Raw genomic sequence first — 12,942 nt, forward strand, 5'->3', positions numbered from 1 at the left:
GCAGGTGGATCATCCCGTGATCCGTCCTGATCCCTATATGCCACTGAGCTGCAATTTTCTAACTTTTGTATTCCAGAGGTGTGAGCAGGGCAGCCAACAAAATTACTAGCAATGTATCACTTATCTGAACAGCCTATTTAACCTAGATTGGTAAAGCATCTGGAATCCACATCATACATTAGGTTTTTATGGGCGGTGGTGATTATTTACCACCAGGTACTTGCATATTTGCACCGTAAACAGTGTATTGAAGAATAACATACTCTACTTTCTTCTATTTTCATAACGAGTACCTATACAAAATTGTGAATATCATTTCTAGCAGATAAGTGATGTATTTATGTCAAAATCAGGTAAAAATAAACGATTAAATAGAAACATAATGTATATTTGTAAAATATTTACAGTAGGTATTTATTATTAATTACAGCTTATCGTATTTTGACACCATCAACTTTGATAATAAAATTTTATTTACAGGAGTCGTACATAGAGTAAGAAGACATAAATATTTTAAACCTAGCGGTTGACCCTGTCTTACAGTGACATAACATTCATTAGTTTGCGACAATCGTTTCACTGTGCGTTAGAAACAACTAATGTCCTTGGGAAATTTGAAATTTGTCTATCTAAATAACCTACCTATAATGAGCTAATTAGTTAGGCATGAGTCCGACAGTCAGTGAACCCCGGTTGAGCGCAGATGGGCGCTTCAAGGGGGGGTGGAGGCGGCGGGGAAGCAGCGAGGGGTGCCGCATCTGGGCCTCTACTTTGACTAGAAGTTATCTGTACCACAGACGACGTCGGCCTTGACACTATCTCCAAACTTTCTCCTCTTGACTTGTGATTGCCATTTGTGTCTCCTTTAGCAGTTTCCTTTAAGGATTTGCTCTCCTGTTTGTTGTATTTATTACTTTTGTGATGCAAAATAGCTAAAGGTGGAATTGGCTGGACGTAAGCATGTGGCTCATAGTTATCGTCAACGTAATCATTTGGATTCCACGCAAAAGTTGTAGTGGTAGGCAAAGTTGTTGTAGAGCTCTCTGTCGTCGTGGCTCGAGAAGTCACTGGAGCTGTTGTCACGATATGCTTTTTAGATAAAGACTCTATTGCTGCCACAGTAGGAGTAATGGGTGCAGTAAAAATCCTCCTCTTTTGATTGGATCTTGTCTTTCGTCGCTTTTGCAGTTTTGGTACATCGAGAAAGAAGGGATCGAATATTAAGTCAGACTCTTTGTAGTCATCGTAGTTTATTGGCACAATTGGTTTAACAGCACTCACGACGTTACCAACGGTGTAGTTTAATCTCTTTCCATTGCTATCGCTAACTGAGGCGCTGGCGGTAACTATAACCCGCGGTGGGCTTTTGGGCTTATTTGCATGTGGAGGAGCAACCGATCGAGCGGCAAGTGTCGATTCTGCATCGGAGGCTGATTCATCGCTTCTCTTACGATCGTAATAAAACGGATCAAAAGGCAGTGGCCTTTGTGCCGGCAATGGGAGATAAGTCTGAGGCTTATGTTTTACTGTCATTTCATGACGTTCAGATGACTGTGATGTTGGCCCCGGACGCAACAGTTGATCTCGAGGATCTGACGTGGTTGGTCGGAATGGTTGGGGTTTCTGAACGAAAGGAGCCGGTCGAGGTGCTGTGCGCGATGACTCATATTGGAAATGATCAAACTGATGAGGAGGTGCGTGTGTGATGAATACTCCATCTGCGGGGCGAAAACTTTGACGCTGGAAAGAAATAGCTTCAGAACCTGGTCCGCGATGACGGTAAATGAACTCTTGCGGGGATAGGAGAGAAGGATCTAACGTTGATTGAGACGGTACAGATGACGTTGAAGAACCGTGAGTAGGAGGAGACAGTGATGAGAGCGGAGGTAACTGTGAAGGATTCAAATATAATCCACTTGGTGGTTGTCGAGGTAAACTAGTTGGTGTGAAAGTTGTAGTCGGTAACGGCTTCTTAGTTGTAGTGGTCGTTGTTGTGAGCAACGTCGCAGTTATTGGAACATGAGAAACAGTAGTAGTTGTAGAATGTGCGTAGTCATCCTCATAATCAGGGTTTTCACTGTCCACTTCTTCGTCTTCTTGATTCTCTGAAAATAAATATATGAAAATCATCAATGAAAGTTATTTCCTTAGTAGGTAATGGTTTCTAATGCGCATACGAGTATGAGTAAATACTTAACATAAAAGAGGATATAGTATACGGTAAAGTTGAAAAACTTTTTTACACGAACCTTCATTAGCTTCCTCTTGTTCAGGTGATGTAAACGTCGAACTAGCAGGGAGATATTGATTATTACTATGATGCTCTTCTTTCTTTGTGTCTACAGGGTCTTCAGTCGAATCTTCAACTTCTGCGTGGATTCCGTGGGATTTGTCATTTTCTACAGGAACATCGTCTTCGGCGGGGTGCGCTTTTTCTGGTTCACTGGGTTTGGCTTGCTGTTGCGATTGCTCAGTTGGCTCCGCTTGAGGTTTAGATTGGTCTTGCTGTATTACAGGAGGCGCTAAAGTGCTTCCATACAATTCTAAATTTAAACTATAAAACTTTTCAGACTTTGTACAATCTACTTCGTCCACCCTTTCACATACTCGTGTCTCCTGAAAATAAATAAAATAAAATTTTAAAATTACTTTGTCCAATATAGATTAATTTTATTTCTTAATCGTTTGTTAAGCCTAAGCCAGAGACGAGTGGAAGGAAAAAGGGGAGGCCTTTGCCCAGCAGTGGGACTCTATGTAGGCTATTAGAAAAATCGTTTGTTATTGCATTATGATTTTTGTTTTCTTATGGCCATTCTTAGGTACTTTGTAAAGTTTTTTTTTGCCGTTTCGACAAAAAAAAATTCGCCAAATTTCACTTCCCAAAAAACTTATCGCAGTAGTTTCATTTCCCAAACGAATCTTTAGCATATTAACATTTCGCATTTTATTCATTTGGTCAAATTATCATTTGGCATAATTTTACATTGTCAAGTTTTATTATGACAAACGTTTATTAGGCAAACGTTTTCTTTTGGCTAATATTATATTCCAAAAAAAATGTTTGTTCAAAATGACACTTCGCACACGAACCAACCACAGAAACCAACTGCTACCAGAAAAGTAGGTTAGGATAGGTTAGAACTGCGTCCCCCACAGAAACGAACTACTAACAGAATGCAATATTTTGGGAAGAGTGCTTTATGCGAAACGATACATTTGACTAAATAATACTTGGTAATATGAAACATGACTAATATAATTTGCCAAAAAAACATTTACTAACTGTAAAATTGCGATAAGTTGTTTTTAGCAAATGATTTTTTTTTTTTTTATAAAACGAGGGGGCAAACGAGCAGACGGGTCACCTGATGGAGAGCGATCACCGTCGCCCATGGACACCCGCAACACGAGGGGAATCACAGGTGCGTTGCCGACCCTTTAAGGAATTGATAGGATCGTTTATTAAAGATCCCTAAGTTGTAACGCTCCGGGAATGTTGCCGCTGTAAGCTGATTCCAGATCTTCGTCGTGCGAGGAAAGAAGTTTCGTTTTTCGCCAAATGATTTTATCAAAATAATAATTTGAGTAAAATATTAAGGGATGTGATACATGTTTATGAACTTAACAATTACTTTGCTCACCCGCGACTTTATGGTAGCTACGTTTATGCAAGATATGCATGTTCATGCAGTTCCTCCACCTCCACACTGTAAGAACACACACAAATCACACAAAGCCATCTATCACCATCCCACCACTATACTGTAGGTACTGACGTGCACCATGCTATACCTAGACGTACCTAGTATACTTAGACGTAAATCTTGCATAAACGTAGCTATCATAAGGTCACGGGTGAGCAAAGTAATTCTTTTAGTTCATTGATATGGACCTCCGCAAAGTAATTCTTTTAGTTCATTGATATGGACCTCCGCAAAGTAACGCCTGATTCAATATTTTTTTTACATGTTGTTACATTAATATACCACTATTCTTACTATACTATTCGTTCAAAATATTTAACGTGGGCCGAATTAAGTGTCCATTAAGGTGAACTAAACTGGAAGAGAACTAAAGAAGAGAAAGAAAGAAGTAAAAATAACTATACTAGATCATCTGGTATTGTAACCTGAGGCCAATTCTCAACTCCCCTTACCTGATCAAAGACAGTGCCATTGAGGCAAAGGAACTTGATGTCCATGGGCTCGTCCTGCTGGCCCACAGTGCACACGTGGAACATCTGGCACGAGGTCTCCAGGTCTGCGTAGTAGCCGCCGATTACCTTGCCAGCACAGGTGAAGTTCGTGTCAGGGAGGTTATCGAAGTCCAAATACTGGAATTGATTATATTCCGAATTAGTATAAAGAGTTTGAAGATGATCACGATCGAAATGGTTAACAGGGTTTTAGCAACATGAGAAGTTCACTTTCGATTATTTTATGCTATTTTGACTGTCCTCTTAGAAATCATATTCTGTCAATCAATTATTATTATTATTATCACCGTTTCAATTTATACATCGAGAACACATGAAACAACTGAAAAATATTTGTCTTTTCTACCGTCAATTTGACAAAGGACCGGCGGAGTAACGAGCGTTTGTTGTTGCTTTTGTAAACCCAACTAGAAACGGACGGATATTTAAAAAAACCAGGCCCCTAAGGAAACTAATTAGTGATCCCTGATATAGATTGATAAGAACCCTTTTTCAAGTTTTCGGCATAATTATACAAGTGGATATTTATGCACCTATGGACTTATTCGGTTATGATTGCGGGTCTAATGTAAACACAAATTCTGGAAGGAACAAAGTTACAGGAGCTTGGATATTTACTTGGGGCTTAGACTTAAGGATTAGTAATTTATGAAATGTATGTTTTTTATCTAAATAAAACAGCTTTATGTTTTTTTTCAAATGCAAAGAGTAAGTATTTATAATTTTACCCACATTAGGATCAAAATAATGTAATGATCATTACTTACTCCTGGTTCGATGGACCTGGCTATCCGAAATTCGTTCTGGAATACGTATATCAGCAGCCACAGCCAAACTGGAACGAAATATTTTACACCGTTAAAGGTTAGCAGTATATTTTCAAATAATTTGGTCATAATACTTGATCTTGATCTTGAAGCCGTAGTGGCCTAATCATAAGTAGAGGGTCGTGCCCCGGCTAGCATCTCTGAGTTTTTCAAAATTCATGTGCGAAATCAAATTAGTTTAACAATTTAACATTTCACCGCGAGCTTAACGGTGAAGGAAAACATTGTGAGGAGACCTGCACAGGCCTGCGAAGCTATTCAACGTGTGAAGTTCCCAATCCGCACTGAGCCCGCGTGGGAACTATGGCCCAAGCCCTCTCATTCAGAGAGCAGTCCTGTGACCAGCAGTGGGACGTATAATGGGCTGGGATATTTATCTTATAATTTGTGAATCTTTCAGATACACTATCATGCTTTGGTCGTAGTTCCATAAAAAATAAAATATTAAAAAAATAGGCAATAGTTGACCATTTCTCCCCTTATCTCCAAAACTACTGGGCCAAACATTTTGAAAAAAAAAAATACAGAAAATAGTTCTATACTTATAAATAACAGGAAAACCTATAGGAAATCTATGGTATTTAAAGTAACATAGTAAATTTCCGTATTGTTTATGAAAACACAGAACCCTTTCTAAACGAATTTAATAGTTAGTTGACTTCAAAATTAGCTGGACCCTTTAGTGTCTACTTAGTCACAGCAAACAACTGTAATATGATTGTTTGATATGTTTAAAATTAGTGACAGTAAGTACAGTCAAGTGCCAAGATATAGTAACAAAAATATGTATACACGACTTTATGCACTGAACATTAAGGTCGTGCATACATATTTTTGTAACTTTGGCCGTGTCGATATCTTTATTTGACCTTTTCTGGGCGCGGTTCATGGTATTATTATACCTTAAAACTACTAGAATTGCTTATAAGGTGGCTCGATTGTACCTTAGTATACCTTGAAATGAAAAAAGCCGTGGTATCTTAGTGGTTTAACCTATGGCCTCTCAATGATGGTTTCATTTTCTCGCACCTCTGAGTTTTACGAAATTTATGTGCGAAATTACATTTTAAATTTTCCACGATCTTTACGGTAAGGAAAACATCGTATGGAAACTTGTATAAACCTGCGAAGCGATTAAATGGTGTATGAGAAGTTCCCAATCCACACTGAGCTTGCGTTCATTCGGAGAGGAGGCCTGTGTCCAGCAGTGAGACGTATATAGGCTGAGATGATGATGATAATACCTTGCAACGCCGAGGCGAATCGCCCGCGCAGCGCGCCGCCGGCCGAAATCCAAGCCTGCAGCCGCATCTGCAAAAACCAACAGAACAATGTTAATTGCGAATAAAGCTTTATTAGTGGGGGGGTGCCAGAGGCATCAAACAGCGGGTTCCGTTGCCATTACGAAAAAATTAAGTAATATTTTTCTAAGGATTTCGTATTTTGTACGGAACATTCCAAGTTTAGGTATATTTTATACCTTAGGCTGCTAATAATTCTCAAGAAAATTTAACCGTTATAGTTTTCCTTCTAAGTTTGATATACTACTATTTTTATACTATTATTTATGCACTTTAAAATTGAATATTTTGCAAACAAATCACTAAATCGAAAAATTGTTTGAGCAACCCCCGAATGGTTTTGAAAGACCTATTCAACGATGCCCCAAACTACAAGGTTGGATGAGAAAAGAAAAATCACCCCCTTTTTACGTCTACGGGAGGTACTATAAAATTAATTTTTTTTTATTTTTTATTGTAGCATTTTGTTGGCATAGTTTACATATATATTCGTGCAAAGTTACAGCTTTCTAGCATTGATAGCCCCTGAGCAAAGCCGCGGACGGACAGACAGAGAGACACACAGACATGGCGAAACTATAAGGGTTCCGTTTTGCCATTTTGGCTACGGAACCCTAAAAATGTAGGGAAAATTATCAAACATTTACTCGTAATATGTCGGTAGTTTACTACCTTGAATCTATAGAACGTGTCTCTACCCTCTGGACAAAGATGAATAGAACGTGTTGATTAAAGTATTTCTAACCTATGTACAAAGAAAGCCTCATACCAAACGCCACGGTATCAACGGAGAAATGACTGAATTAAGGTTTAATATACATAAATCTTATTTAGTTTTTTTTTGTACCGGGTCTGGCCTGTAACACAAGCAAATAATTAAAAAATAGATCGTCCCCGTCAAACTGAAAAACGTACAGCGACTTTTAAAAATCATTGTTTTTATTTTTTTTTTATTCCACTTTAAAGTTTCTTCGAATCAGCACTGTAAAGCAAAATATTTGATGTTTGTAGCGTGACAGGCGACATCAGTTGGAGGTCAGTTCATAACAGTATTTAATTTGTATGAAAAAGGGAAAATCTAAAGACTCCATTATTTTTCTAATGTTGTTCAATTTGACGAGTACGATCTATGTTTTAATTATTCGATCGTATTACAGGCCACAACCATATACCTAATCAAATAATTTAAAATATTAGGACATTCCTAAGAAAGAACTCTACTGGGGACTTCGGCCATTGTCCATAGAGACACGCTGTATAAAATTCGTAATGTCAGAAAAAACGCAAGTACTAATACTTTTCTTAAACTTCCCATAGCCATATCAAATACGTTACTCAGCCACTGTTAAAGGCAGCCTATTTACTTTGACCACAAATTAATAAAGGCGCACGTATGAAACAATACACTACAACAAAGATGGGACGAGCCAGTCGCACGCGCATCACGACCGAACAATGGTGTTTCGACATTTACAATTATTCATTTACAATGAAATGTTCCGATATGCCTCATCCGAAATTACATAATATGACAATTAAACATTTCGACTTGAAAAATGCTCTACTTTTTCTAACTATAATTGAGGAAGTGGCAAAGTACGAGGAGCGAGCGCAAGCGCCGCTGGGAAGATATTAATTAAATCATTCCTATGTCGTATTCTTCAAACTTTTTAATCAAAAAGCCTATTGTTCTGTTTGTCAGTAATTGTTTCTTGTGCATACGTTACTTCACAATGATATCTAGCCGACAATTGGGAGTTGAGAATGTACTAGTTATTCTTGAAATTGGAGAGTCCGGCCTCAATCGAAATTAATTGAAACTGACGAACGTGTAAGTAATATCATGTAATATTAATGATGGGCGTTCAAAACAAAACGGAGTCGGAGAATCATTCCAACATTCAACATGTGACATGATGTGAGTATCTGCTTTTCATCAATTTCTTTTTTGTTTATCCATTAGTTACGTAACGTAACTTTGGACTACTTGGTAACATGTCTGTCATCTGCAATTAAATTAGTTATTGATATGATAACCAATAGCTTGCAAGACTTTCTAATGGATGGATGAATGTTAGCAAACACTTTCCAAAACAAAGGTGTTTCCCAAATCAATTGATTAAGGGGCTGTTTCACCATCCATTGATTAGTGTTAACTGACGGTTAAATGTAATACCGTCTCGATTTGGTTTGTTCGAATAGACGGAGACGGCATCACATTTACCCATCAGTTAACACTAATCAATGGATGGTGAAACAGCCCCTAAGTATAAAGAAGATGTAAGCGTAAAAATTATTTCCTTTACCTAATTCTTAGTAAAAATCGATGTAACAGCATAGTGACGAACAACTGCGACTAAAAGTGTCAGTGTAACCCTTTTCATTATAAAATATTACTATTATGTAATATTAATATTAAATATTAATTTATAGTACAACTAGCCGTTATATACCCGCGACCTTGTCCGCGCAGAATTCGTTTATCGCAGTCCCGTCCCGCGGGAACTATGCAATTATCCGAGACAAAAACTATCGTATGTCCTTTTCCGGGCCTCAAACTATCTGTATATCGAATTTCATATAAATTGGTTCAGTGGTTTAGACGTGATGAAGTAACAAACAAACAAACTTACAAACTTTCGCATTATAATATTAGTGAGAGAAAATAAACATGCGGAGCTAAGGCTGCTGTAGCCAGAGATTAATTTCGGGCTCTGGACCAGTCAATGTTTTTTTTTATTGCTTACTACTTATGGACTGTTTCTCGTTTTTTCATCACGGCCACTCTTAAAGTAATAATAATAAGAGCTGATTATAATTATAGTTATATTTATAGCACATGGCAAAATTCTCTGCATCGGCAAGGGTAAAAATCGATCAAACGTGCAGTGGCGCTGCAACATTGGTTATGACACAGGGCGTGGCTTCTCAACGTAAGAGTGGTCAGTGGAGCGACTCCAAACTGGAGCACGACGTTACAAATCAACTATATGTGCTCGAAGAACTTATTTGGCGCCTTTTTATGGATTTAAGAGTAGAAGCAAAGTGCAAGATTCCGATGGTGACTTTCTTAATCTCAATGAACCGAAACAATTACTTTGCTCACCCGCGACCTTATGATAGCTACACTTATGCAAGAAATGTGTGTTCAGGCAGTTCCTCCACCCCCACACTGTGAGAACACACACAAAACCATCTATTAACACACTACACTGACACGTTTCGAACTCAACCAGAGCTCATCTTCAGAGCAACTTGTCTTGTGTGTGTCGGTTGTCCGTTCACCATGTCAAAGTCAAAATCTCAAATATCTTTATTCAATTTAGGCTATAACAAGCCACTTATGAATGTCAAAAAAAAATTACCACCGGTTCGGAAAAACCTCTGTTGAGAAGAATCCGGCTATGCTACCATTCGATACCTTGGGGCTCAAAGGGCGTAAAGCATAAAACAAAACTTTTCAGGAGAAGCAAAAAACGGGAAAAAATAAATAAAAAAATATAGTTTTATTGTTTCTAATGTTACATAAATGTCTTCTATTAATGAAGAATATAATTTCTTGTAGTTTTTGTTAATATACTCCAATTGAATGCAAACTGTATGGTTACAGAGATACGTGCGCTATACGCCCTGGCGAAAACACAAGGATTGAATCAGATGTACTTTAAGACTTAGTAAACTTGTCTTATTTTGGTTCACAAGGGTGTAAAGGTATCATTATCACAAATTTTGCTTTCAATGGGTCGTACAGTCAAGGGCAAAGATATTGACACGGCCAAAGTTACAAAATATGTATATACGACGTTATGCACTTAACAATAAGGCCGTTTATACATATTTATGCAACTTTGGCCGTGTCGATATCTTTGCCCTTGCTGTACAGGAAAGTTTAACTTCTTCTTAAGGCAATAAATTAGGCCGTTTCAAAGAGTAAAAAAATCGTATTATTCCAGCTTTTACGCCGTATATCGTAAAGGACACTTGAATAAATTACAGCTTTTACGCTAGGTAACAAAGGGAGTGTAAATATATGGGTCGCTTTAATACCGCTGTTTTTTAACATACTTTATACTTACTGCTTTGATGATTATACAAAGTAATTTTTTTGTTTTTTATATCCCAAATTTTGAAAATAATTGTGCTTAGGGACTAAAACAACACAGATCGTAAAGGACATTTTTGAACGAATTTCCTTGCGTGGATTATACAGATCGATAGACAAAAAAAACTGTATAAGGTGCCATAGAGAGTGCCTTTACGCCCAAATGTCCTTTACGCCCTTTGAGCCCCAAGGTATCGATGTTAGACTAACAGACCAAAACAAACATTTGAATTTGTCACTGGAATTCCCAAAGTACCCACTTTATTTTTCTCAAACAAACTACCCATAAAAATTAATGCAGCACTGCACTGATAGTATAAAAGTGAGATGTAAAAGAGCCCGTTGCAGCGTAGGTACTTGGGTTTCGATTTTGTTACTTTGATTTGCGAAATGTCGCTGCCGTAAGCTTAATGCGACTGGCAGAAGGTAAGGATAAACGTTGTTTAATTGGAGAAGCCCATATCCAACACTAGATTGCTGTAGGCCGATAATGATGATGATAATGAATGTCTATCCTTGCGAACTTAGTTCTTAATTACTGTACTTGCAAATAACAACTTGACTAAAATGTCAATGCAGTTAAAATGGATTAAGTTGACTCAACTGCTAGAGCAAATAATGGTAAAGACATTGTGATCTGTAGTTGAAGTTGTGAAGTCTAGTTGGATATTGGAGAATTGCGGCAACAGTACTAACAGTAATTGCTGTTCTGGGTTACTGTCGTAAATAATAATAAACCTTTAACAATTTGAAATATCCAATCGTTACTCTGACATGACATTAAATTCTCCATTTTTGCGACATAACTTATAAATAAGAAACTTAACGACAGCATTTAGTTGACATTGATAGAAACGGCTGAACTTTTAAACAGTTGTATTTTACCAATTTATATCTTTGCAATTATAGTGTAGCCCACATAAGTCACTATACAATATATTTACATACATCATGGAATTTGACATATACAAGAAAGTATGTTTACTTAAGCTGTTATAAAGTGACAAATACAAAAATTGTGCAATTCTAACAATATGACATACAAGGCCGAATTGATAAAATCCAATTTTTTTCAACGTCGATCAAAAGTAATCTAGTACCTAAGTAAAGTTAGTTACTTACAACTCAGCTGTATTCATTACAGGTAGACCTTGTCTCTACATTCTGCTAATACTAACTGACGTTGTTAAACAGCCGGAGAGACACGAGACATGTGAAGAGAGAATCTCTAGACAAACCACACGCAGAAAAAACTTAGGAAAATCCATAGCACAAGAAACCGAACTATGAATTTGTACAATAGCCTACGAAAAGACTAAACATTTTCAAACACCGCCTCAGAGATTTTCTTTTGAAAATGTGTTATTATGATGTCAGTGAATTTATTGGTAATAATAATCAATGATAAATTAAGTAAACATGTCATGGTATAGATATATATTGTCCGACACAATGTAAATTGTTAAGGAAATAAATACTGGATACTGAAAAACTGGCCCGCTCTGGGTGTCTGTCACCCACTTCGGGGTGACACCCGACCGTGAACATCAATAGTGCCACGTATAAAATTCCTAAAACTATGGCAGATTGTATAACCGACACTAATAAAATATTATATGTAACAATAATAAGTACCTACTTGCACAGTAAGTTTTTTTTCATTCGAGTTTTGGGGTGACACCTACAATAATCCACCCCGGGTGCCACCCATGCTAGCTACGCTACTGCAGGTAAATACATATAAGGAAAAATGAACTATCGGCTCTAATTTTATTGTACTCGTAGCTAGGCTGCGCATAAACGTGTATTACACAAGTACCTCGTACTAATTCCAATTAGTTTTATTAATTACTATATGACATGTAATGATTAGGTAGCTGACTGGCCACTGTCAAAACCGATATTACGTGTGCGTATAACAATTAGGATGAAGGTTATCAATTAAAATCATGTTCACATTTGGACATTATATAATCGTTAATAGCAGATTGGGTCTACATAAACAGGTAGAGTAATAGTACCGAAACTAGCGGGTTTACAATCAAAGTACCTTTAATGATAAGGGGTCTTTGTATTACCTGATGAATCGATGGTGATTAGAACATGATTATATAGTGCAAGCAAACACGTTGCGTAATTAATCTTTGTGGAGTAGCACAAACCAGTTTAAACTATCCGGTTGACTATTGATTGACGGATCAATAAGCCGTGAATTATTTAATAGCTTTGTGCTTGTAAAGGCGCGTGGAAGAAAGTTTAACAGATTAGTTTTAATTGTTTTGAATTGACTATTGAATTATCCGCGCATTCAAGTCGCAGTGTACCTAACTTTTTTATTTTATGTGCAAATAAGTCTTGAGACGGATTACTGATTGTGGAATCAGTAAAGTTAATTTTTTTTTCTGTCCATTATACAATATTACTATGACTTGGTCTATGTAAAGCAGGATGCGTTTTTTTAGCTTTTGTTCAGTTTTCCTTCCATTTACTTTTTTT

At 37.2% G+C, this 12,942-nt stretch overlaps 1 protein-coding gene across 2 annotated transcripts in view; it reads right to left on the reverse strand.

Moving 5' to 3' along the window:
• Positions 1 to 372: 372 nt before the first annotated feature.
• The window catches only part of LOC141433397 (uncharacterized), a 64,171-nt gene continuing 51,601 nt past the window's right edge, over positions 373 to 12,942 (reverse strand). For both annotated transcript variants that reach the window (XM_074095417.1, XM_074095419.1), the window contains exons 3-7: positions 6,288 to 6,354; positions 4,984 to 5,051; positions 4,157 to 4,333; positions 2,250 to 2,616; positions 373 to 2,105 (exon numbers count right to left, since the gene is read on the reverse strand). In XM_074095417.1, coding sequence (XP_073951518.1) covers positions 661 to 2,105; positions 2,250 to 2,616; positions 4,157 to 4,333; positions 4,984 to 5,051; positions 6,288 to 6,354 — 2,124 coding nt within the window. In that variant the 3' untranslated portion in view covers positions 373 to 660. The remainder of the gene's footprint in view (positions 2,106 to 2,249; positions 2,617 to 4,156; positions 4,334 to 4,983; positions 5,052 to 6,287; positions 6,355 to 12,942) is intronic.

Source organism: Choristoneura fumiferana, chromosome 12 (assembly GCF_025370935.1).
Source record: "Choristoneura fumiferana chromosome 12, NRCan_CFum_1, whole genome shotgun sequence".
NCBI lineage: Eukaryota > Metazoa > Arthropoda > Insecta > Lepidoptera > Tortricidae > Choristoneura > Choristoneura fumiferana.